This window comes from Schistocerca serialis, chromosome 2 (assembly GCF_023864345.2).
Source record: "Schistocerca serialis cubense isolate TAMUIC-IGC-003099 chromosome 2, iqSchSeri2.2, whole genome shotgun sequence".
Taxonomy (NCBI): domain Eukaryota; kingdom Metazoa; phylum Arthropoda; class Insecta; order Orthoptera; family Acrididae; genus Schistocerca; species Schistocerca serialis.
In genome coordinates this window covers 1,043,704,279-1,043,731,331 of record NC_064639.1, presented here as the reverse complement: position 1 = coordinate 1,043,731,331, position 27,053 = coordinate 1,043,704,279, and the positions used below count along the sequence as shown (strand labels likewise).

General features: G+C 48.3%; 1 protein-coding gene across 3 annotated transcripts in view; it reads right to left on the bottom strand.

The window, feature by feature from the left end:
- LOC126458470 (regulatory-associated protein of mTOR) overlaps window positions 1–27,053 on the bottom strand; it is a 336,732-nt gene that overhangs the window by 88,356 nt on the left and 221,323 nt on the right. For 2 of the 3 annotated variants that reach the window (XM_050095547.1, XM_050095549.1), the window contains exons 15-17: window positions 19,826–20,011; window positions 18,584–18,729; window positions 3,264–3,361 (exon numbers count right to left, since the gene is read on the bottom strand). In XM_050095547.1, the coding sequence (XP_049951504.1) occupies window positions 3,264–3,361; window positions 18,584–18,729; window positions 19,826–20,011 (430 nt within the window). The remainder of the gene's footprint in view (window positions 1–3,263; window positions 3,362–18,583; window positions 18,730–19,825; window positions 20,012–27,053) is intronic. The other variant, XM_050095548.1, reaches the window with a different exon arrangement.

Genomic DNA, 27,053 nt, shown 5'->3' with positions numbered 1-27,053 from the left:
GAGCGTGTATGCCACACCAGAACAGCTTACCATCAACTATATGGGCAACCAAGCAAACGCCTCTAGCAACAGTTCATCAAACTGTGTTTCACCTGAGGCTTCAAAGCATATGAATTATATTGGCATCCATGTGAATTACACTGAAGTGACAAAAGTATGGGATACCTTATAATATAATGTTGGACTTCCTTTTTGTCCAGAATAGTGCAACAACTCTATGTGCTATGGACTCAAAAATGTGCTGGAAGTCCCCTGCAGAAAAAGTGAGCCACGCTGCCTCTATAGCCATCCATAATTGTGAAAGCATGGCTGGTGCAGGATTTTGTGCATGAACTGACCTCTCAATCATGTCCCATAAATGTTCAATGGGACTGATGTTGAGCAACCTGGGTGGCCACATCATTCATTTGAATTGTCCAAAATGTTCTTCAAACTAACCACAAACAGTTGTGGCCCGGTGACATGGTGCAGTGTCATCTACAAAAATTTCATTTCTAATACCCACCTGTGGACAAAGGCTCCATCACTGTTGTTTTGAAATGCAAGGATTACCTGGCAGAAGGACTCCACCAGCTGTCAGATACTTCCACCTACAAACCTTGCCACAGTGATCCCATTCCAGAAATCCAGCAGGATCTCAAGTGACGACTCAAATCCTTAGGCCCATCCCAGGACATCTCCCTGGAGTCCATCTTGCTACTCACTTGTACCACTCCCCGCACTCTTACCTTCTACATGTTTCCTAAAGTCCATAAACCTAACCACCCAGGACACCCCAGTGTGGCCATTTACTGTGTCCCCACAGAGAGAATCTCTGCTCTTGTAGACCAACACCTTCAACCTATTACTCGGAACCTACCCTCCTATATAAAAGATACCAACCATTTCCTCCACTGACTCTCCACAGTTCCTGTCCTTTTACCACACGATGCCCTGATAGTCACTATTCCCTTTCCACCAACATTCCTAATGCCCATGTCCTTATCACTATTGAACACTATCTTTCCTACCACCTGACTGATTCCAAATCAACGACTTCTTTCCCAGTCGTCAAGACCAACTATGTCCTCACCCACAATTACTTCTTCTTTGAAGGCATTACCTACAAACAAATCTGAGGTATGGCTATGGGCACCCGCATGGCACCATCCTACACTAATATATTCATGGGCCACCTAGAGGAATCCTTCCTAAAAACCCAGAATCCTAAACCCATCACCTTCATTAATGACATCTTTGTGATTTGGATCGAGGTTGAGGATACCCTATCCACATTCCTCCAGAACCTCAACAACTTCTCTCCCATTTGCTTCACCTGGCCCTACTAAGCCCAAGAAGCCACCTTCCTAGATGATAACCTCCACCTCAAAGATGGCTACATCAGTACCACTGTCCATATCAAACCTACTAACCACCAGCAATACCGTCACTTCGACAGCTGCTACCCATTCCATATAGTCTAGCCACCCGTGGTCACTGCATCTGCAGTGATGAGCGGTCCCTCTCGAAATACACCAAGAGTATCACTGAAGCCTTCACAGACCATAATAATCCTCCCAACCTTGTACAAAAACAAATCTCCCGTGCCATATCTTTCTAGTCTCCCACTGTCCAGCTATAGAGGAGCATCCCCCTTGTAACTCAGTACCACCCAAGACTGGAGCAACTGAATAACATTCTCCACCAGGGTTTCCACTACCTCTTGTCATGCCCGGAAATGAGAAATGTCCTGTCCACTATCCTTCTCACCCCTCCCACAGTGGTATTCCATCGTTCACCGAACCTACACAATATTCTTGTCTATTCTTATACAACCTCTGCTCCCAGCCCCTTACCTCATGGCTCATACCACTGTAATAGACCTAGATGCAAGACCTGTCCCATACATCTTTCCCACCACCACCTACTCCAGTCCAGTCACTAACATTACCTATCCCATCAAAGGCAAGGCTACCTGTGAAACCAGTCATGTGATCTACAAGCTGAGCTTCAACCACTGTGCTGCATTCTATGTGGCTATGATAACCAACAAACTGTCTGCCTGCATGTATGGCCACCGACAAACTGTGGCCAAGAAACAAGTGGACCACCCTGTCGCTGAACACTCTGCCAAACATGACATCCTTCATTGCAACGACTGCTTCACAACCTTTGCCATATGGATCCTTCCCACCAACACCAGCTTTTCTGAATTGCACAGGTAGGAACTTTCCCTGCAATACATCCTACGTTCCCATAATCCTTCTGGCCTCAACTTTCATTAGTCATTGTCCTCACTCATCCAGTCTCTTTCCTGTTCCCATTCCAGCACTACACAGCCATCACACCCAGTCTTTTTATTTCTCTCCTTTTCCGACACCCCTGCCCTCCGTCTAACCTGCAGCACTTCACTGTCTGCCTCTCCCACCATACTATCTCTCCCCCTCGCTGTCTCAGCCTCCTCCTTACCCACACCCGGTCGTCACTCCCATCAGGCACTGGTGCTGCTGCTCGCAGTGTGGTTTCAGCTGCCTGAGACTGCAGTCGTGTGTGTGTGTGTGTGTGTGTGTGTGTGTGTGTGTGTGTGTGTGTGTGTGTGTTTGTTGTCTATTGTTGATGAACGCGTTAATGGCTGAAAGTTTTATTTGTGACAGTCTTTTTGTTGTGCCTATCTGCGACTCAGTATCTCTGCTACATGGCGAGTAGCAACTTTCCTTTTCATAATATTGTTACATTCCATCCTGGATTTTCCATTGTTTGATTTTCATCCTAAGAGATCATATTCCCTGATATCCAATTGTCTTCCCCAGCAAAAACGAGATATTTCAGTATGATATGTGTCTCGCTTATTGGCTACAAGTGTCTGAAAACAGATGGAACAGGATGATCATGAATTCCTTGGTCCTCAAATTTCCTAGATCTTAACTCAACTGAATAACTATGAGATCACTTCAGTCTTTGGGTACACTGTGAGAATTCTCCACTGTAAACCATTTTACAGGTGGGTGAGCAGTATTTTTCAGTTATCAGCATTTTTTCAGTCTTACCAATCATCTATGGACTGGTGTTTGTATCATAGTGATAGATTTGTAATTCTGGAAAACAGTTAACAATGGAACCATTGTATATGCTCAAATGACTTACAATGACAGCTGGAACATGTAAGAAGCCCCTAACATCACTGTGCTCTTGCATGGCCTGAGCAGTGCTCTCAGAAAGGTGAGAGATATGAAGTAGAGTACTGAATTACAGTTAATATATGAAAGGACATCCCCAATACTCACGCTAAGAATGATGAACGACTGGATGGAGATGGTGGCAGAGAAAGAGATGGTGTCATTCTCATCTCACCAACATCTTTAGTGGCAGTTGAATCTTTTATCTGAAATATAAAACAATGTCTTGTAGTGAATTAAAGACAGTTCAGCAGTGAGGATGCAGAAAAATGAATAAAACACAACTATATAACACGTATATGTTTATATAATAATTGTGGTGAATGTATATCATTCAAACTAAGATATTAAGAATGATGGTATGAAGAAGATACATGGGAGCATTTAAGCAGTCATTCTTCCCCTGCTCTGTACATAAGTGACATACGAAGAAGCACTATCACATAGTACAATGGGAAACACCACTCCACAGTGGTTTGCATAGTATAGCTGTAGATGTAGAAGTAGACTTCGAAATGACAGATTAGGGTCAGTCACGCCGGGCTGAACTTCACACTTGCAGTGTGTGGTGGGATGCATGCAGGTCTCAAGCCCAGCCTGCCTCTCAGCTTTGCTTGGTCCTTCTCGGAAGTACAGGGAACAGTGCAACATTTCATTTAGTGTTGCTGTGTGGCATTTTTTGCTCTGTACAATTGTCTGAGTTTGGCAGAATCTTGCTGTCGGTACTGTTTAGCCTTCGTTATTTGTTTGTGGTATGAAGGACAATCACAGGTCCAGTGGCTGTTTGCGCAAAAAGAGGCAGTCTAATGATCTACCTTCACAATCTTTTAAAATTAATGGGAACGAGAGAAGAGAGGGATGAGAATTCTCAATTTCCATAAGTGACAGATATGGCGTAACTGCTATGAAATGATATTACAAAACTATGCAGAAATAATTTAAAGATTTAGTTGACAATGAAAGAACAAATATTACAATGACTGACAGACAGGATTCATTGCTCTGTACACCAAAAAGCATTTTGTGCTAAATTTGCAGAGCTGGAGAACATGAAGAAACTGGTGGTATGAATAGTAAAATTTCTGAAGTCCATACATTATTCCATTGTCAGATGCAACAGTTTTCAATGGAACAGAATGAAGAGTATGTAGATATCATATATTACTGCAAAGTATGTTGGTTAAGTGAAGGAATATGCCTGGAACAATTTTTCAATTTAAAACTCGCTGTTGTTGAATTTATGAAGGAAAGAGGAGTAGAGGAAAGAAAATTAGATCATCTGGACTGAATTACAAACTTCCTGTTTTAAGTGGCCTTGACTGCACACAGCTCACAGTAAGACACTGTGAGGCAAACTTCTTTCTGATTTGATGGGGCTGCATTTAAAAAGCAATGCATGTTATAGAAGTGACCCATTCTGACAAAGACAGTCCAGTTCCCTAAGCTTACAGGCATTAAAGAAAACGTGAGGTTTGAAGAATTCATTGTGGCCTGTAAAGAACTACAAGGATAGCTTTATAAATATTTCGAGGACACTGTCAATCGCACATTTGTTTCCAAGTTGTTTACAAGACCATATGCGTTTTATTTGTAAGTGCCACTGTGCATGTGCAGATGTAACTGACTGACCTGCAAGGTAATTCAAGTTGTAATGACTAATCTTTTCATGTTAACTATCCTGGACATCTACTTCGATTTCTTTAAGGTAGAGTATCCATGTCTCCACAATGAGACTGCACTAGTGCTACAATCGTTTGACTGACTTATTTGTGTGAAAGACATTTTTCGATCACATAAGTAAGTAAGTCACGATAATGTGACAACTTGTGTGCAAAACTCTGTGAAATTATCTACAACTGTCTGTAAGTAGACAGTTTGTACCAGATAAAAATTACATTATGTCTTTAGTATGCAAAAAAATAATTAAATAATACCAAAAATTTGTTTCTTTTGTGACCTACTTTGTTGAGAACACTGAAATATAAAACCATGTAGTATGCAGTGCAACTGCATTTGCAGTTTTCCCTTCTTCCCTCTCCTCGTGCTAAGACAGTGTGGCGTGGCGGTTGATGAAATGTGGAGCGAAGGTGAGTTCTTTGGCACTGAAGCTGATGACTGATCAGAAACCGTCCCTCCTGACAGCCAGACAGGTAAAAAGATAAAAGGTCCCAAGATTCGAGGATCCATCTGAGCCAATGGGCCACCATCTCTTCAAGTATCCTGCAGGGGTTATAGGTCAGGCTGATGAGCTGGTAACTATCAAGGGACAACAGATACTTGCCATGCTTCAGGACAGGAACCACAATACTGTCTCTGCACTGAGAGGGGAAAATGCCTTGGAGCCAAATATGGTTAAACACCTTGAGGAGATACTGTCATCGTGGAGGACTTAGATGTTGAAGGAATTGGTTATGGATGGACTCAGGGCCAGTGGGCGAAACATGTGAAGAAGAGAGGGCTAGAAGGTGTTCCCATCCAGTAAAAGGTTAATTGTAGGATCTACATGACAAGGGGTAAAATGCAAGTGGGAAACTTCAGCATGCTGTTTCCAGAAAGGAGGCTGGATACGAGGCTGCTGCCAATGTTGTCACAAAATGGGTCATCAGGCGTTCCATGAGATGGATCTTTTTAAAGGCCGCCTGGAAGGGCAAGGTCAGGAATAGAAAACTGTTGTTGATGACCTCAGATAACCCCAGAGGATGTGGAGTGTAATCCACATCTGTGACAAAAGGGACAGAAGAACCTAGGGAGGAGACAAAGTGTTCCCAACACACCCACTTGGTCTGTTTGATTAAGTAATGGGCTTTGGCATGAAGACATTTAAAGGTAATAAGACTGGCAGAGGATAGGTGCTGCTTAAGATGTTGCAAGGTGCGACAATGATCACGAGTGACAGTAGCAATGGCCATGTTCCACCACTGAACTGGATGGTGATGAACAGGGCCTGTCGAGTGGGGAACAGAAATACTGTCAGTGCAAATTATGTAATCGGATATGTGATGAATGACTTCCTCAATACTGACAAAAAAGGTGTAAACAGGATCTGGGAGGTACATAGAGGCCAATCAGCTAGATGGAAAGCCCAGCAGGATAACTTAGCAATCACGAGGCAGGGACCGAACAACAGAATCAATGGGAATTGGTCACTATCACAGAGGTCATCGTGTGGTAACCACCAGTTTATGGAAGGAAGAAGGGGACAGGTAGTTAGTGAAAGATCAATGGCAGATAAAATGCCATAGGCAGCTCTAAAAAGAGTTGGGGAATGATCATTAAGAACGCACAGGTCGTGGTCCACAAGAAATTGGTCAATGAGGAGTCCCCGACTACACGAAAAAGCACTGTCTCACAAAGGGTGATGGGTATTAAAATCCCCAAGGAGGAGGAAGGGAGGGAGGGGTTGCTGGGAGAGTTTGGGCAGTGGATTTCAGGAGGGAGATAGAGATTGCAAACAGTGACCATGAAATCCTAATGGAGTCAGATGGCAACTGCTTTCAATGTACCGTATTTACTCGAATCTAAGCCGCACTCGAATCTAAGCCGCACCTGAAAAATGAGACTCGAAATAAAGGAAAAAAAAAAATTTCTGAATCTAAGCCGCACCTGAAATTTGAGACTCGAAATTCAAGGGGAGAGAAAAGTTTTAGGCCACACCTCCAAATCGAAACAAAGTTGGTCCATTGTAATATGAGACACAATTTAGGTCGAATGAATGACGATACAGCTACAGTAGTTTGGTTCGAGCCGTAAGCTTAGCAGTTAAGCTTTACCAGGTAGTCACTGCTATGCGTCAGGCGCTCTGTCCGTATTTATACGGGTACCGTTCGTTTTTCACGTTCTTCGTCTGGTTTGAATTGATTGCCTTTTTTTTTTTTTTTTTTTGATCTGATAAGTGCCGTTCTCTTTGTTATAGGTGTTTACGTCACTATCTGAAAATGCATTACTGTACTGTGTCATGCATTGTTTGTCACATTCTGATGATGAGTGTTTATGACCTGTCGCCGGTCGCGGCATGGTTTGCTTTTGTGCGTGCTACCACCACTTACAATAAAAAAAAAAAAAAGGGAGGAATTGTCTCAGTTGCGAAACAATGTCAAGAGACTGCTATTTGTTGTTATTTACACTGCTGGTTTCTTTGATAATGATCAACAAGAACCAAATAATAAACTGCGTATGATAGAAGATGTTCTGAAAGAGAGTTTAGCGAAAATTTTTCTCCATTTGAAAATCTTTTCAGACGCCTCTTTAGTACATTACTTTTTGCACAGAAATTAGAGTCATCTTAGATGTAAAAATCTAGTCAATTGCTGTGCTTCATTTCTGACTGTATCACTATTAGGCATAAGAATAATACGAATATAAACATGACATGATATGTGTCTACTCCCGCGTTTGCTGTTGTCTCACTCTAGGTCCGTAGTTTATTAGGCAGACAGGATTTAAATGAGATAGCAGCAAACATGAAAGAATACATGGCAAAATGTTTATATTCATATTATTCTTACGCTGAAGAGAATACTGCATGTGATTCACAATTCATACAAGTTCCCATTAGCAACCATCTCTTCTTACAGGTAGGAAAAAATTCAGAACATAGAATTGGCCATATTAACAAACATCGCAAACAGTCCTGCCAGTCGGATTTTCATAGTACATTGAAAAGCTGCTACATTCGAGGATGAACAATACGGAATTTGTATTTACTTCGTTGGATAATGTATGAAAATGCAGTGGTCGAAATTTGGGGCGGAGAAAAAAGCTCGTCTTACACCTTTTTTTTAAAACTTATTTACTGATGCAGAGGTTTTGGCGCCAGTATTTATCTTTGTGCCTGCAAAGCATGCCTGTGTAGCGCTACATATATTGAACGGCAGAAGTTAGTTGTGGCGGCACCTACCAACATATGTCATAAATTCCGCTTACTTTGCACTCGATTCTAAGCCGCAGGCGGTTTTTTGGATTACAAAAACCAGAAAAAAAGTGCGGCTTGGATTCAAGTAAATACGGTAGTACCAAAGGGGGGGGGGGGGGGGGTTCCATGTACTAACAACATCCATATGGGCCAACATGCAAATACCACTGGATGACCTCAAAGGACCAACTCAATTCTGGCAGAAAGCTTGGAGCCTGCGGACGTTTGGTGAGCGAGAATCAATAAAATGAGATTCCTGGCAAATGACACAAGCTGTTGAGTAAAAGGAAATGAGGGATTGCAACTCCAGGGATTGAATAAGCATGGAACGGGTATCCAAATGGAAGGCAAATGAGCTGGATCCAATGACACTTTTGGGTCGCATCTGTCATCAAGAAGGATGGGGTGATGTCCATAAGTAAGAGGTCAGGCTCAGGTAGCGAGGACGGAGATGGTACCTGTGGGGACACAGGTGGGCCTCGTCCTGAGGACGCACGGATGTGGGTTCTGTGGCCAAGTTGCAGCAGCAGGCCTCCAGCCTGGAAGACACCAGAGGGAGTGGTCCCAGGAGGAAGCCCCACCACAGGGTTGCCAAAGAAGGGAGACACTTCTTTGGGTGGGTTGGGGGATTGGCACCCAGAGAGAAGGTCATGAGAAATGCACAGGTGGGGGAGAGGGGAGGGGGTGGGACTGATGTAAAGAGGAGGGAGAAATGGCATAACAGAGCAGAGTTAGATTAGATGTCATCAACACAGGGTGAAGGGCCTCAGTGTAGGATAAACAATCAATGGACTTATACTCCTGTGTCTTCTGTTTCTTCTTATAAACTAGGCAACCTGGCGAGCATGGAGAGTGATGGTTGTGATAATTAAAACATATGGGCGGCAGAACACAGGGGCTCCCCTCATGGAGTGGGTATCCACATTCACAGCATATATGGTCTGCCATACGACAGGAAAAAATGTGCCCAAAATGTAAGCACTGAAAACACACTGTGGGTGGTGGGATGTATGGCTTCACATCACATTGATAATCATAACCTTGACCTTTTCTGAGACTGTCTCCCTCAAATGCCAAAATAAAAGTGCAGGTATCAACACAATTGTCCTTATGACCTTTCTGAAAATGCCAAACAAAATGAGCACCCTGTTGTTCCAGATTGGCACGGAGTTTCTCATCAGTTTGAAGGATAAGATCCCTATGAAAAATGACTCCTTGGACCATATTCAAGGACTGGTTAGGAGTAATGGACACCAGGATGTCGCCAAGATGCTCACAAGCATGGAGGCTGCACATTGGACAGCAGAAGTTTTGATCAACAGTGAAGCCGACTGTATTCTACCGAAGGATTCCACTTTGCCAAACTTGTCTTTGATATTTTCAGCAAAAATAACGGCTTGGTGATGGTGAAAGTGTCCCCGACAATCCTAGTGCAGACCAGGTAGCTGGCAAGCGAGGCCTTCCTCTCAGAGTATAGCCAGGGAAAGGAGGGCCACAGGGTTATAAGAAGCAGTAGTAAATGATCCACTACCAACTAAAGAGACAGCCATAAAAGAACGGCCACTTTTTGGAGCTTAATACACAAAGCATATGCCATGATACCACTCACTCCGATCAGGGGCTCCCCCCATGGGCACCATCAAGCCACAGCAAGGGTTGTCTGGAATGCAAGCCATTGCCGGGAGTTCCATTGTTGCAGAATGACAAGCAACTCCTAGACATACATGGTGAGACAACTCAGGCATCAGAAGTGTGATTGGTGTGTTGTCGGGGGTTTCAGCCAGATGGGTACATAACAGCCCCACCACATGGACTGGCTACACATGCTGTTGAACTAGCGGGGTGGTGGGAGGCTCCAGCAGGAAAGGAAGAAGAGAAGGAGGGGAGAGGTATCCACACCATATGAACTAGGGAGGGTGTTATTCCCCAAATAGGTCACACTATGGAGAGAAAATTTAGAAGTGGGGGTTCAACACCACAGAGGGGTCAAAAATGACAAAAAGGAAGGAAAAGGCAAGTGGAACAAAAACTGGAAAGAATACAATAATCAAGGTAGATAGCCAGGTCGATGTCAGCAAGAACATCGAGACAGGTGGGAGGAAGGGGTAGAGGGAAAGGAGTGAGGACGAAGAGAGGGGGAAGAGGGGAAGGAAATGCAACCCAGGAAGGGAAAATGGACCGCAATAGCACGGGGCCTGTGTGCACCACGCACGAACCTACGAAAGAAACACGAGCCCCCTGGGGGGTCGTCAGGCAGAGGAACATCCACACCTCTCCATGCTGCCCTATCATTGCAGAGATACTAATTGTTTGTGTGGGTGAAATGTTAGCATTACACTCACATTGCAGCACAAAACAGTTTCCTGCCATACTACCTGACATGCTTTTGTATGAGTTAGCAAGTTAAACTGCCACACCCTGGTCCACCACCAGCTGAATTTCATGCATCAACACAAAGGACACATTGAAGTTGAGACATTTCATACAGCATGCACAAAAATATAACACAGTGTTCCAGATGACACGTTTGGTACAACAGCATCATGTGCACACATACCACAGTAGGCACCGTATTAAAGATCCAGGGGCATAAAGGGGTAGGGTTAGTGTTCACACACGAAGGCAATGCACCCACATACCTATAACTGTATTTCCTAGGTAATGATGTCCTCGAGGCAGACAGATAATGCAAATGTATCCCTGGCTCACAGTGTGAGATTGTGTGTACATTACAGAAAATGCTGCACACAAACAACAGACTAATTGTATAATTTAAAACTGCCTTAGAACATATTCCAAGTGAGAGGTACAAATTAGTTATACAGTCAGATAAACAACTACCATCAGGGACATCATTCTACACAGATGCAATGCAGGGGTTACTTGCATACCTGAATTGCACTGATTATATGTGTTACCCTCTCATATTTCCCCACAGAGAAGATAGGTACCATTCCGGCCACTTGCATGTTGACCCACGGTCTGGTGAGAGCAGTCCAAGGAAGGTGACCACAGTGGAATCCTATGCGTTCCACCTTACACTTCACACTGTTATTGCAACTGCCTATTTAATTGGCACTAATTATTGCAACAATTTCTGGTAGACATGAATGCAAAAATTGAGACTGCACATCTCCAATACCTATGCCAGCATCAATGGTGTTTATGTGTCTTACACTATGTAAATCTAAGTGTGGTGTCACCGCCAGACACCACACTTGCTAGGTGGTAGCCTTTAAATCGGCTGCGGTCCGTTAGTATACGTCGGACCCGCGTGTCGCCACTGTCAGTGATTGCAGACTGAGCGCCGCCACACGGCAGGTCTAGAGAGACTTCCTAGCACTCGCCCCAGTTGTACAGCCAACTTTGCTAGCGATGGTTCACTGACAAATTACGCTCTCATTTGCCGAGACGATTGTTAGCATAGCCTTCAGCTACGTGATTTGCTACGACCTAGCAAGGCGCCATTATCAACTGCTATTTATCTTGTGATGCATGTACCGTCAGACCAATGTTCACCAATTATGGATTAAAGTTAAGTATTCCAGAAGCTACGTACTATTTTTGCTACTATAAAGACCTTGTCATTTTCCAGACCTCACGCCATCCTGCGTGAGCTTAAACGCGTGCCTTTCGGCTACCTCGTAGTGGCTTGGCTGTCTCGCCAAGTCACAACAATTTGGCGACGAGAATTCTGCGTTCGTACCTATATTGATTTACTTGTGTCATGGCTTCGCCACAATCTCTGGATGTACTGTCCGAATTTTATTGCTTGCAGAATCAGCAGACGCAGGCCTTATTGGCTGCCCTCGGACAGCTCGTCCAGGGTCAACGTGCAATGCAAAACGATGCGGCAGCCGCCGCTCCACCGCTACCGCAGCCACAACTCGCAGTTGCACCACCTTTTCGTCCTTTTGATGCTGCACTGTAAAGCTGGACGGAGTGGTCACGCCAATTTGGATTCCATCTCGCCGCCTACAGAATTCAAGGTAATGAGCGGCAGCCTTTTCTCCTTTCCGCCGTAGGCGTCCAGACGTACCGTGTGATAGTGAAATTGTTTCCCCGACGTGACGTAGCAACTCTGTCCTACGAAGAAATTTGTCTGCATTAGATGCTTATTTCAAAGAATCAGTCAATGTAGTTGCCAAACGGTATACATTCTTTCGTACAAAACGTACGGCCGGTCAGACTAATCGGGAGTGGGTTGCAACCTTGCAAGGTCTTACTAGGGATTATGCTTTTGAGTGTGAATGTGGACTCCCTTATTCAGATACTATGGTACGTGATGCAATTGCACAGAACGTTTCTGATGTTCGTATAAGGGAACAGATTTTGAAACTAGTCAATCCCTCCCTTCAACAAGTGATAGACATATTGGATCGGCAGGACACACTTGACTTTGCTCAGGAATCGTTTGAAACTTCGCCAGCCGTGTGTCAGGGTAACCGGCCCCCCGGGCGCGCTGCACGGAACAGTGCAGCCTGCTTGCAACATACAAGAGACAAACAAAACTTGTGTCATTGTACGTCCTTCGTTCTTCTGCTGCAGTGAACTTGTTTGGTTTTGATTTATTTCAGTTGTTTAACTTGTCTATAGTCAATCAGGTCCTATCAGTGAACCAGACTGTGCTCTTCTTGCATGGCGTGTGCCGAACAACAATCCGCACCGCCACGGAATTTCTTTGCATGGCCGAAAGCCACTACCCCTTGGCAACGCTTACACATCGATTTTGCTGGTTCCTTCTGGAATGCTCAATGGTTGGTTGTGGTAGATTCATTCAGTAATTTTCCTTTTGTTGACTGGATGTCTTCCACGACGTCATCTGCCACCATCCAAGCGTTATCCGCTATCTTTTGCATTGAAGGTCTTCCACAGACTATTGTTTCCGACAATGGCCCACAATTCATGTCCGCAGAATTTCAGTCATTCTGCAAGGCCAATGGTATTCAACATCTGACATCCGCACCGTTTTCGCCACAGTCAAACAGTGCCACTGAACGTTTGGTCAGGACTTTCAAGTCACAGATGTTGAAGTTGAAAGAGTCTCATTCTAAGTCACAGATGTTGAAGTTGAAAGAGTCTCATTCTTGGGAGGACGCGTTATTGCTCTTTTTGTCCACGTATCGCTCTCAGCCCCGAGATGGTCGCTCGCCGGCTGAGTTGTTGGACGGTCGCCCTCATCGCACCTTGATGTCTTTGCTACATCCGCCGCATCAGGTTCCTGTGCAGCGGCAGACACCTGCTTTTGCCCCAGGTGACGTTGTATACTATCACAACTATCGAGGTTCACGGCGTTGGCTCGCAGGGCGCATTCTTCGCTGCCTCGGGCGCGCTATGTATCTGGTTTTGGGGGCCTCTGGTGAGGTGCGTCGGCATCTCAATCAGCTGCGCCTCTGTCGTCGCACGGGTTCTGCCGCTCCCCGTCTGATTTCAGCGACGGTGCCGTCCGGTCAGTGCCCTGGGGACCCATCTACTGGCTCGCCTCATCCCCAGGTGTTACCGACGCTGCCTTCCATTTTGCCCCATGGCGACGCGCCGCCGCTGCTGCCTGTTCTCCCGCCGGCGACGCCCGCAGTGGACGCATCGCTGCAACCGCCGGCCGCCTCCCTGGGTCACGCGACGCCAATCGCTTCCCGTGACCCGTTGTTCTCCGGCATGGACTTCTTGCCCGTTCCGGACCTCATGGCGTCTTCGCCAGTCGGGTGCCCCGACCCGATGGAGGTCGACCCTTCGGCCCCTCGTGTCTCTTTACGGGCGCATACACCGCATGTTGGCGTGCACCCTGGACTAGGTTTTCAGGCGTTTCCTAGCTCCCCTCAGACCGAATGACAGGGTGCGGGTGGCACAGCCTCGCCTGTTGTTAGGCTCCCCACCTCGTCGCATACGTCAACATGGGGTCCTCCCCACGGCGGGCGGAAGCCTTATAACACAACCGCACGCCGATTTGCGGGGGAGGAATGTGGTGTCACTGCCAGACACCACACTTGCTAGGTGGTAGCCTTTAAATCGGCCGCAGTCCGTTAGTATACGTCGGACCCGCGTGTCGCCACTGTCAGTGATTGCAGACCGAGCGCCGCCACACGGCAGGTCTAGAGAAACTTCCTAGCACTCGCCCCAGTTGTACAGCCGACTTTGCTAGCAATGGTTCACTGACAAATTACGCTCTCATTTGCCGAGACGATAGTTAGCATAGCCTTCAGTTACGTCATTTGCTATGACCTAGCAAGGCACCATTATCAACTGCTATTTATCTTGTGATGCATGTACCGTCAGACCAATGTTCACCAATTATGGATTAAAGTTAAGTATTCCAGAAGCTACGTACTATTTTTGCTACTATAAAGACCTTGTCATTTTCCAGACCTCACGCCATCCTGCGTGAGCTTAAACGCGTGCCTTTCGGCTACCTCGTAGTGGCTTGGCTGTCTCGCCAAGTCACAACACTAAGGATGCACTTGCAAAAGATGGACATGCCAACAATGTTTGTGAAATAGTATGTGAAAAACTCCTCAAGCCCCTGGTCTACACTGATCCTAATTTGACACACAAACACCATGCCCTGAGAGGACTTTAACGGAGGCTTTATAATGCTCAAGCTCTACAGACATGCATGTTTTTTGAGTCACTGTCATGCTGGCGAGGGAGAGGGGGAGAGCGAGGGGGAGGGGGAGAGCGAGGCGGCGAGCGAGGGGGAGAGCGAGGCGGCGAGCGAGGCGGCGAGCGAGGCGGCGAGCGAGGCGGCGAGCGAGGCGGCGAGCGAGGCGGCGAGCGAGGCGGCGAGCGAGGCGGCGAGCGAGGCGGCGAGCGAGGCGGCGAGCGAGGCGGCGAGCGAGGGGCCGACCGAGGGGGCGACCGAGGGGGCGACCGAGGGCGCGACCGAGGGCGCGACCGAGGCAGAGGGGGCGCGACCGAGGCAGAGGGGGGGCGACCGAGGCAGAGGGGGGGCGACCGAGGCAGAGGGGGGGCGACGAGGCAGAGGGGGGGCGACCGAGGCAGAGGGGGGGCGACCGAGGCAGAGGGGGGGCGACCGAGGCAGAGGGGGGGCGACCGAGGCAGAGGGGGGGCGACCGAGGCAGAGGGGGGGCGACCGAGGCAGAGGGGGGGCGACCGAGGCAGAGGGGGGGCGACCGAGGCAGAGGGGGGGCGACCGAGGGGCAGAGGGGGGGGCGACCGAGGCAGAGGGGGGGCGACCGAGGCAGAGGGGGGGCGACCGAGGCAGAGGGGGGGCGACCGAGGCAGAGGGGGGGGCGACCGAGGCAGAGGGGGGGCGACCGAGGCAGAGGGGGGGCGACCGAGGCAGAGGGGGGGCGACCGAGGCAGAGGGGGGGCGACCGAGGCAGAGGGGGGGCGTTCCGAGGCAGAGGGGGGGCGACCGAGGCAGAGGGGGGGCGTTCCGAGGCAGAGGGGGGGGCGTTCCGAGGCAGAGGGGGGGCGTTCCGAGGCAGAGGGGGGGGCGACCGAGGCAGAGGGGGGGGCGACCGAGGCAGAGGGGGGGCGACCGAGGCAGAGGGGGGGCGACCGAGGCAGAGGGGGGGCGACCGAGGCAGAGGGGGGGCGACCGAGGCAGAGGGGGGGCGACCGAGGCAGAGGGGGGGGGCGACCGAGGCAGAGGGGGGGGGCGACCGAGGCAGAGGGGGGGCGACCGAGGCAGAGGGGGGCCGACCGAGGCAGAGGGGGGCCGACCGAGGCAGAGGGGGGGCGACCGAGGCAGAGGGGGGGCGACCGAGGCAGAGGGGGGCGACCGAGGCAGAGGGGGGGCGACCGAGGCAGAGGGGGGGGCGACCGAGGCAGAGGGGGGGGCGACCGAGGCAGAGGGGGGGGGCGTCCGAGGCAGAGGGGGGGGCCGACCGAGGCAGAGGGGGGGCGACCGAGGCAGAGGGGGGGCGACCGAGGCAGAGGGGGGGCGACCGAGGCAGAGGGGGGGCGACCGAGGCAGAGGGGGGGGCGACCGAGGCAGAGGGGGGGGGCGACCGAGGCAGAGGGGGGGGGGCGACCGAGGCAGAGGGGGGGCGACCGAGGCAGGGGGGGGGGCGACCGAGGCAGGGGGGGGGGCGACCGAGGCAGAGGGGGGGGGGCGACCGAGGCAGAGGGGGGGGGCGACCGAGGCAGAGGGGGGGGTGGGCGACCGAGGCAGAGGGGGGGGTGGGCGACCGAGGCAGAGGGGGGGGGGGGACCGAGGCAGAGGGGGGGGGGCGACCGAGGGAGGGGGGGGGGGGCGACCGAGGGAGAGGGGGGGCGACCGAGGGAGAGGGGGGGGCCGACCGAGGGAGAGGGGGGGCCTACCGAGGGAGAGGGGGGGGGCCGACCGAGGGAGAGGGGGGGGCCGACCGAGGGAGAGGGGGGGCCGACCGAGGGAGAGGGGGGGCCGACCGAGGGAGAGGGGGGGCCGACCGAGGGAGAGGGGGGGCCGACCGAGGGAGAGGGGGGGCCGACCGAGGGAGAGGGGGGGGGGCCGACCGAGGGAGAGGGGGGGGCCGACCGAGGGAGAGGGGGGGGGGGCCGACCGAGGGAGAGGGGGGGGCCGACCGAGGGAGAGGGGGGGGGCCGACCGAGGGAGAGGGGGGGCCGACCGAGGGAGAGGGGGGGCCGACCGAGGGAGAGGGGGGGCCGACCGAGGGAGAGGGGGGGCCGACCGAGGGAGAGGGGGGGCCGACCGAGGGAGAGGGGGGGGCGACCGAGGGAGAGGGGGGGCGACCGAGGGAGAGGGGGGGCGAGCGAGGGAGAGGGGGGGGCGAGCGAGGGAGAGGGGGGGCGAGCGAGGGAGAGGGGGGGCGAGCGATGGAGTGGGGGGGCGAGCGATGGAGTGGGGGAGAGCGAGAGTGAGGGAGAGAGGGGGAGAGGGAGGGGGAGGGGGAGAGCGAGAGTGAGGGAGAGGGGGAGAGGGAGGGGGAGAGCGTGGGAGAGGGGGAGAGCGAGGGGGAGGGGGAGAGCGAGGGGGAGGGGGAGAGCGAGGGGGAGGGGGAGAGCGAGGGGGAGGGGGAGAGCGAGGGGGAGGGGAGAGCGAGGGGGAGGGGAGAGCGAGGGGGAGGGGGAGAGCGAGGGGGAGGGGGAGAGCGAGGGGGAGGGGGAGAGCGAGGGGGAGCGGGAGAGCGAGGGGGAGCGGGAGAGCGAGGGGGAGCGGGAGAGCGAGGGGGAGGGGGAGAGCGAGGGGGAGCGGGAGAGCGAGGGGGAGGGGGAGGGGGAGAGCGAGGGGGAGCGGGAGAGCGAGGGGGAGGGAGAGGGAGAGGGGGAGAGCGAGGGAGGGAGAGGGGGAGAGCGAGGGAGGGAGAGGGGGAGAGCGAGGGAGGGAGAGGGGGAGAGCGAGGGAGGGAGAGGGGGAGAGCGAGGGAGGGAGAGGGGGAGAGCGAGAGAGGTAGAGGGGGAGAGCGAGGGAGGTAGAGGGGGAGAGCGAGGGAGGTAGAGGGGGAGAGCGAGGGAGGTAGAGGGGGAGAGCGAGGGAGGTAGAGGGGGAGAGCGAGGGAGGTAGAGGGGGAGAGCGAGGGAGGTAGAGGGGGAGAGCGAGGGAGGTAGAGGGGGAGAGCGAGAGTGAGGGGGAGAGCGAGGGAGAGGAGGAGAGCAAGGGAGAGGGGGAGAGCGAGGGAGAGGGGGAGAGCGAGGGAGAGGGGGAGAGCGAGGGAGAGGGGGAGAGCGAGGGAGAGGGGGAGAGCGAGGGAGAGGGGGAGAGCGAGGGAGAGGGGGAGAGCGAGGGAGAGGGGGAGAGCGAGGGAGAGGGGGAGAGCGAGGGAGAGGGGGAGAGCGAGGGAGAGGGGGAGAGCGAGGGAGGGGGAGGTGTGGAGGCAATGGGCAGACAGGGGTAAGGAATGGGAGACGCAGTTGGGAGCAGACCCAGACGACCATGGTATAGTCGTAGCTCACCACTACTGTATCCTTTCTGCAAATACCATTGGATACCAAATACTGAATGCCATGCTATTAGTAAAGTGAGTACCTGGTTACTGATATTAACTTTGAAAACTGGACCTGTATCTCTCCTGCAAGCAGATGCAAGTTATGCTCACAAGGATGGCTGACTGGCCCTCTATGGAAAAAAATCACTGTCAGCACTGGAGACTGCAATCGAGTCCAAGTTGTGGTCATTTTAGACTTATGACTACTAAGCTACTGAGATACTGGTACAAATCCTGAAGTTTACACAAATTTTCATCACTAGAATGTCTGTGGTAAACCAAGCAGGGGGCATCTGTTTGCAATTATTAATCATAAGATTGTCAGCCAACTTCACTGATTAAATGCCCATCTTCTCCACAGTTCTTTGTGGGTATGGAAGCATACCAATGCAATTTTCATAAACATACCAACACAATTTTCATTATTTTAATTATTAACAAATTTTCATTTGCATATCAAGCAGATCTCACTCTCCCCAGAGCATAAAATTTTAAATTAGGTAATTAATTAATTAGCTTACATGTTTTTCTGAAATTATTACAACAGATATCAATCTACACACAAATTTAAGATTAATTTTTGTTAACTATAACCAATTTATGATTTCTTTTTATACTTATAGTTATACCTGATCTCTTATGTGTGATGTAACCATGTGTGACAGGTGGCTAACACCAGGATGAGGATCATGGTCCAGTGCAGTAAGACCATGCCATAGTTTCATATAGATACTGCCAAAGGAGAGAGTTGGCAAATTGCTCAGGTTGCCATGGCCTGCAATGGAGGTTCGATTACTACCAAACCATGAGTAAACACTCTAGTAAAACATAAAATTTAACTACTTCAATTATGCACTAACATTACGGTAACATTTAAGAAGCGTGATAATATTACATGATTTTCTCAACAAAAATGTAATAAATCAATTGTATGTGGTCACAAGAAACTATTTCAGAAGGCATGATATGTTGTGAAACAAATTTATATGTCAAGACTTAATTTCTGCTCACAGAGTATTTCTCTCTTGGTCTGTCCTTAAAACCAGGATCTAAAAAACCAAAATTTGTGCCTAAAAATTCTAACATGATAACACAATGTGTGAAATATTAACCGCACTCTACAAGGTTTTCTCAAACTTGCATTATTTAACATAACAAATTAGACATACAGCATAACAAGAAGCACAGAAACACAAAACTAAATATAAAATAAATTGAGATTTTTGTTTCCAACCTGCTTTGCTAATGAAGAATAAAGTAACAAAATCAGAAAAGAGAAGACTGGACCATGACTGAAGGATAGCAACAGATAATAAATCTGAACACTTCATCACATGATTTTTTTCAGTCTTTGGCAGATTTCTTCATGACTGTCAGTTTCAACGCTATGAAAAATTTTGTCATCCTCAATAACATATGATATGAAAATATGTAGTTATCAGTGAGGACATGAGTGCAGTTTTGTGTGGATACAAAGATCAACAGAGTAGTGTGGACAGAAAAGATATAACATTGCATACGATACACACTTTACTAAGAAGAAATAAATTCATAGGCTATACAGATTGTCCAAAAAACCTACATTTAAGAAATGCTAATCATTTATTTCACTAAAATATGATCAGCAGAAATTACATACCAACTTACCTTTTACTGCCTAGCAGAGAAATGATTATGTTAAAACATACCTACTTAAATGTAGCTTACTCCATAGTTTAGGAATATTGCATGATGAAGTCTTAACTTAGCTAAAATATTATAGCACGAACTTCACTACCAACAGTTAAATGGCAATTACACTTAAAATGTTTCAAACTATAGTAACATACATCTAACACTAAGTCAAGCAAGCATATGTAATTACACCATACCAAGACTACATATAGAGGATGAGGATGAAACCCGTTTGATTCTTTCTGTATGTATGAAGTCAGAGGAGGCAACAGCAGCTGGTGAGACAGCACCATCGGTGCTAAGTACTGTCACTGGAGTGACAGTCTTGAGCCTGTCTCGTGAAGCTATACGTCTCATACCCATAATAGGAGACATGCTCAGATCTGTCAAAGGAAAAAAATAAATTGTTCATGATGGGTTTCAGGATGGGAAACATGCAGTCCTGTTAACCAAACAGTTGAGCTGACAGTGTTACAACAGGAGCAAGTTAGTCATTAAATGAGCTGAAAGCTTTTGTTTATGTTTTACTATAAATTTCTTAGCACTGAAAAATAGCAGTTCTCTACTACATTGCTATATTTTTTAAGAACAGCTATCAATTTCTTAACATTTATTGCATTTTCAAAATGATATCAACTTAAAAAAATATACTGATTGCTTAAAGTTATAACAACTACATTCAAATAAGCAGTTTTTAATTTAGGTGATGCCTCTAATATCTCCATTTTATGTCTGTAAATGGAAACAATGACATGTTAATATTTAGTATTGACTGAAAATGCTGATGTATGATAACTGTAAATAAAAACTTGCCTATAGTGGCATCAAATTAGTTTCAGTTTTTTGATTACTATGAAAAAGTGTTCGATATGTGAATTCAGTGAGTAGTTTCCTTTATCCCTTTTAGCCCAGTCAATGAAGACCAAAAAAGATCGATTAAGACAACTTTTGTATAGTGTTAGAAGGGAGTGTCACCAACAACAAACTGATAATTCCACTTGATGGGGTTAATGGTCACTTTTTAATATTATTTTTGAATGACTTGAAAACCACAACTTCTAGTATACATATTTCCCAGCACATAATTGAACTACACTAAATTTTCTATAAAAAAGTCCTATACATTTTTTCTCTAGGTTGGTTGGTTGGTTGGTTGGTTGGTTGGTTTGGGGAAGGAGACCAGACAGCGTGGTCATCGGTCTCATCGGATTAGGGAAGGAAGTCGGCCGTGCCCTTTCAGAGGAACCATCCCGGCATTTGCCTGGAGTGATTTAGGGAAATCACGGAAAACCTAAATCAGGATGGCCGGACGCGGGATTGAACCGTTGTCCTCCCGAATGCGAGTCCAGTGTCTAACCACTGCGCCACCCCGCTCGGTACTTTTCTCTAGGACTAATACACTCATATATACATATATATTTTTCCCATTTATATATAATAGTTTCTAGCATTTGTAGACTTAGAGAAAGCTTTTGACAATGTTGACTGGAATACTCTCTTTCACATTCAAAAGGTGGCAGGGGTTAAATACAGGGAGCGAAAGGCTATTTACAATTTGTACAGAAACCAGATGGCAGTTATAAGAGTCGAGGGACATGAAAGGGACGCAGGGGTTGGGATGGGAGTAAGACAGGGTTGTAGCCTCTCCCCGAAATTGTTCAATCTGTATATTGAGCAAGCAGTAAAGGAAACAAAAGAAAAATTCAGAGTAGGTATTAAAATTCATGGAGAAGAAATAAAAACTTTGAGGTTCGCCGATGACATTGTAATTCTATCAGAGACAGCAAAGGACTTGGAAGAGCAGTTGAACGGAACGGACAGTGTCTTGAAAGGAGGATATAAGATGAACATCAACAAAAGCAATACGAGGATAATGGAATGTAGTCGAATTAAATCGGGTGATGCTAAGGGAATTAGATTAGGAAATGACACACTTAAAGTAGTAAAGGAGTTTTGCTATTTGGGGAGTAAAATAACTGATGATGGTCGAAGTAGAGAGGATATAAAATGTAGACTGGCAATGGCAAGGAAAGCCTTTCTGAAGAAGAGAAATTTGTTTACATCAAGTATAGATTTAAGTGTCAGGAAGTCATTTCTGAAAGTATTTGTATGGAGTGTAGCCATGCATGGAAGTGAAACATGGACGATAAATAGTTTGGACAAGAAGAGAATAGAAGCTTATGAAATGTGGTGCTACAGAAGAATGCTGAAGATTAGATGGGTAGATCACATAACTAATGAGGAGGTATTGAATAGGATTGGGGAGAAGAGAAGTTTGTGACACAACTTGACCAGAAGAAGGGATCGGTTGGTAGGACATGTTCAGAGGCATCAAGGGATCACCAATTTAGTATTGGAGGGCAGCGTAGAGGGTAAAAATCGTAGAGGGAGACCAAGAGATGAATACACTAAGCAGATTCAGAAGGATGTAGGTTGCAGTAGGTACTGGGAGATGAAGAAGCTTGCACAAGATAGAGTAGCATGGATAGCTGCATCAAACCAGTCTCAGGACTGAAGACCACAACAACAACATATATATTTAAAAACAAAGATGATGTGACTTACCATACAAAAGCGCTGGCAGGTCGATAGAAACACAAACAAACACATAATTACACACAAAATTCTAGCTTTCACAAGCAATGGTTGCTTCGTCAGGAATGAGGGAAGGAGAGAGAAAGACGAAAGGATGTGGGTTTTAAGGGAGAGGGTAAGGAGTCATTCCAATCCCGGGAGCAGAAAGACTTACCTTAGGAGGAAAAAGGGACAGGTATACACTCGCACACACATACATATCCATCTACACATACACAGACATAAGCAGACATTTGTAAAGGCAAAGCGTTTGGGCAGAGATGTCAGTCGAGGCGGAAATACAGAGGCAAAGATGTTGTTGAAAGACAGGTGAGGTATGAGTGGCGGCAACTTGAAATTAGCGGAGGTTGAGGCCTGGCGGATAACGAGAAGAGAGGATATACTGAAGGGCAAGTTCCCATCTCCGGAGTTCTGACAGGTTGGTGTTAGTGGGAAGTATTCAGATAACCCGGACGGTGTAACACTGTGCCAAGATGTGCTGGCCGTGCACCAAGGCATATTTAGCCACAGGGTGATCCTCATTACCAACAAACACTGTCTGCCTGTGTCCTTTCATGCGAATGGACAGTTTGTTGCTGGTCATTCCCACATAGAAAGCTTCACAGTGTAGGCAGGTCAGTTGGTAAATCACGTGGGTGCTTTCACACGTGGCTCTGCCTTTGATCGTGTACACCTTCTGGGTTACAGGACTGGAGTAGGTGGTGGTGGGAGGGTGCATTGGACAGGTTTTACACCAGGGGCGGTTACAAGGGTAGGAGTCAGAGGGTAAGGAAGATGGTTTGGGGATTTCATAGGGATGAACTAAGAGGTTACGAAGGTTAGGTGGACGGCGGGAAGACACTCTTGGTGGAGTGGGGAGGATTTCATGAAGGATGGATCTCGTTTCAGGGCAGGATTTGAGGAAGTCGTATCCCTGCTGGAGAGCCACATTCAGAGTCTGATCCAGTCCCGGAAAGTATCCTGTCACAAGTGGGGCACTTTTGTGGTTCTTCTGTGGGAGGTTCTGGGTTTGAGGGGATGAGGAAGTGGCTCTGGTTATTTGCTTCTGTACCAGGTCGGGAGGGTAGTTGCGGGATGCGAAACCAGTTTTCAAGGTTGTTGGTGTAATGGTTCAGGGATTCCGGACTGGAGCAGATTCGTTTGCGACGAAGACCTAGGCTGTAGGGAACGGACCGTTTGATGTGGAATGGGTGGCAGCTGTCATAATGGAGGTACTGTTGCTTGTTGGTGGGTTTGATGTGGACGGACGTGTGAAGCTGGCCATTGGACAGATGGAAATCAACGTCAAGGAAAGTGGCATGGGATTTGGAGTAGGACCAGGTCAATCTGATGGAACCAAAGGAGTTGAGGTTGGAGAGCAAATTCTGGAGTTCTTCTTCACTGTGAGTTCAGATCATGAAGATGTCATCAATAAATCTGTACCAAACTTTGGGTTGGCACGCCTGGGTAACCAAGAAGGCTTCCTCTAAGCGACCCATGAATAGGTTGGCGTACGAGGGGGCCATCCTGGTACCCATGGCTGTTCCCTTTAATTGTTGGTATGTCTGGCCTTCAAAAGTGAAGAAGTTGTGGGTCAGGATGAAGCTGGCTAAGGTAATGAGGAAAGAGGTTTTAGGTAGGGTGGCAGATGATCAGCGTGAAAGGAAGTGCTCCATCGCAGCGAGGCCCTGGACGTGCGGAATATTCGTGTATAAGGAAGTGGCATCAATGGTTACAAGGATGGTTTCTGGGGGTAATAGATTGGGTAAGGATTCCAGGCGTTCGAGAAAGTGGTTGGTATCATTGATGAAGGATGGGAGACTGCTTGTAATGGGTTGAAGGTGTTGATCTACGTAGGCAGAGATACATTCTATGGGGGCTTGCTAACCAGCTACAATGGGGTGGCCGGGATGATTGGGTTTGTGAATTTTAGGAAGAAGGTAGAAGGTAGGGGTGCGGGGTGTCGGTGGGGTCAGGAGGTTGATGGAGTCAGGGGAAAGGTTTTGTAGGGGGCCTAAGGTTCTGAGGATTCCTTGAAGCTCCGCCTGGACATCAGGAATGGGATTACCTTGGAAAACTTTGTATGTGGTGTTGTCTGAAAGCTGACGCAGTCCCTCAGCCACATACTCCCGACGATCAAGTACCACGGTCGTGGAACCCTTGTCCGCCGGAAGAATGACGATGGATCGGTCAGCCTTCAGATCACAGATAGCTTGGGCTTCAGCAGTGGTGATGTTGGGAGTAGGATTAAAGGCAGGGTTCATTTTGGATGGTGTCTGGGGGAGTTGGATCATTAGGAGTAGGATTAGGATCAATTTTCTTCGTGGCAAAGTGATATTTCCAGCAGAGAGTATGAGTGTAGGGCAGTAAATCTTTGACGAGGGCTGTTTGGTTGAATCTGGGAGTGGGGCTGAAAGTGAGGCCTTTGGATAGGACAGAGGTTTCGGATTGGGAGAGAGGTTTGGAGGAAAGGTTAACTACTGAATTAGGGTGTTGTGGTTCCAGATTGCGTTGATTGGAATTTTAAGGTTTTGGAGGGAGTGGAGCTGGAAGTGGGAGATTGAGCAGATGGGAGAGACTGGGTTTGTGTGCAATGAGAGGAGGTTGAGGTTTGCTGGAAAGGTTGTGAAGGGTGAGTGAGTTGCCTTTCCGGAGGTGGGAAACCAGGAGATTGGATAGTTTTTAGAGGTGGAGGATGGCATGCTGTTCTAATTTACGGTTGGCCTGTAGGAGGATGCTCTGAACAGCCGGTGTGGATGTGGGAGAGGAAAGATTAAGGACTTTTATTAAGGATAGGAGTTGACGTGTGTGTTCATTGGCTGTGTTGATGTGTAGGTGAAGGATTAGGTGGGTGAGGGCAATGGATTATTCAGTTTGGAACACGTATAGGGAGTGATGGAAAGAAGGGTTGCAGCCAGAGATGGGAACTTTAAGTTTGAGGCCTTTGGGGGTAACGCCAAATGTCAGACAAGCCTGAGAAAATAGAATATGGGAGCGTAATCTGGCTAGGGCGAAGGCATGTTTGCGGAGGGAATGTAAATAAAACTTAATGGGGTAGTTGTGGGGGTGTTGTGAGGGTGACATGGTATTAGAAGGTGGAAAGGGTAACATGAGGCTGAAATGAAAATGAAAATAAAAATATATGAGGAGGGATAAAGGTGGACTGGAAAGTAACTGGAGATCTGTTGTGAAAAAAGGCGAAAAGGTGTTGGTTACAGATGGGCTATGTTGGACTTGGGTTGGTAGACAACGATGTGCACAAAGGTTAGGTGGTTGTGTTGCCACCAAAACACGTTAGAGGACGGAGAAATTAGGGAAAATTTCGAAAAAACTGCGTGTAATATATTAAAAGGAGTGGTTTTGTGGTGGCAGATTATGAAAATGAGGCTAACAATTGTCTGACGAAGAAATAATGAAGTTAAAACCTGTGGGAAGCGGCTAAAAATTATCAGTGATGTGGGAAAAACGGAAATGGAAATAAAGCGAAAGTTATTAGAACTAGCCGAAATGGTTGTTTAAAAGGTGAAAGGAACTGTTTGTGAACTAGAAATGGTGGATTTTATAGCGACGGTAGTGCTGAAAGCAGCTTCACACGTCCGTCCACATCAAACCCACCAACAAGCAACAGTACCTCCATTATGACAGCTGCCACCCATTCCACATCAAACGGTCCCTACCCTACAGCCTAGGTCTTCGTGGCAAACGAATCTGCTCCAGTCCGGAATCCCTGAACCATTACACCAACAACCTGACAACAGCTTTCGCATCACGCAACTACCCTTCCAACCTGGTACAGAAGTAAATAACCAGAGCCACTTCCTCATCCCCTCAAACCCAGAATCCCCCACAGAAGAACCACAAAAGTGCCCTACTTGTGACAGGATACTTTCCGGGACTGGATCAGACTCTGAATGTGACTCTCCAGCAGGGATACGACTTCCTCAAATCCTGCCCTGAAATGAGATCCATCCTTCATGAAATCCTCCCCACTCCACCAAGAGTGTCTTTCCGCCGTACACCTAACCTTCGTAACCTGTTAGTTCATCCCTATGAAATCCCCAAACCACCTTCCCTACCCTCTGGCTCTTATCCTTATAACCGCCCCCGGTGTAAAACCTGTCCCATGCACCCTCCTACCACCACCTACTCCAGTCCTGTAACCAGGAAGGTGTACACGATCAAAGGCAGAGCCACATGTGAAAGCACCCACGTGATTTACCAACTGACCTGCCTACACTGTGATGCATTCTATGTGGGAATGACTAGTAACAAACTGTCCATCAGCATGAATGGACACAGGCAGACAGTGTTTGTTGGTAATGAGGATCACCCTGTGGCTAAACATGCCTTGGTGCATGGCCAGCACATCTTGGCACAGTGTTACACCATCCGGGTTATCTGGATACTTCCCATCAACACCAACCTATCCGAACTCCGGAGATGGGAACTTGCTCTTCAATATATCCTCTCTTCCTGTTACCCACCAGGCCTCAATCTCCGCAAATTTCAAGTTGCCGCCACTCACACCTCACCTGTCATTCAACATCATCTTTGCCTCTGCACTTCCGCCTCGACTGACATCTCTGCCCAAACTCTTTGTCTTTAAATATGTCTGCTTGTGTCTGTATATGTGTGGATGGATGTGTGTGTGTGTGTGTGTGTGTGTGTGTGTGTGTGTGTGTGTGTGTGCGCGCGCGCGCGAGTGTATACCCGTCCTTTTTTCCCCCTAAGGTAAGTCTTTCCGCTCCCGGGATTGGAATGACTCCTTACCCTCTCCCTTAAAACCCACTTGCTTTCGTCTTTCCCTCTCCTTCCCTCTTTCCTGATGAGGCAACAGTTTGTTGCGAAAGC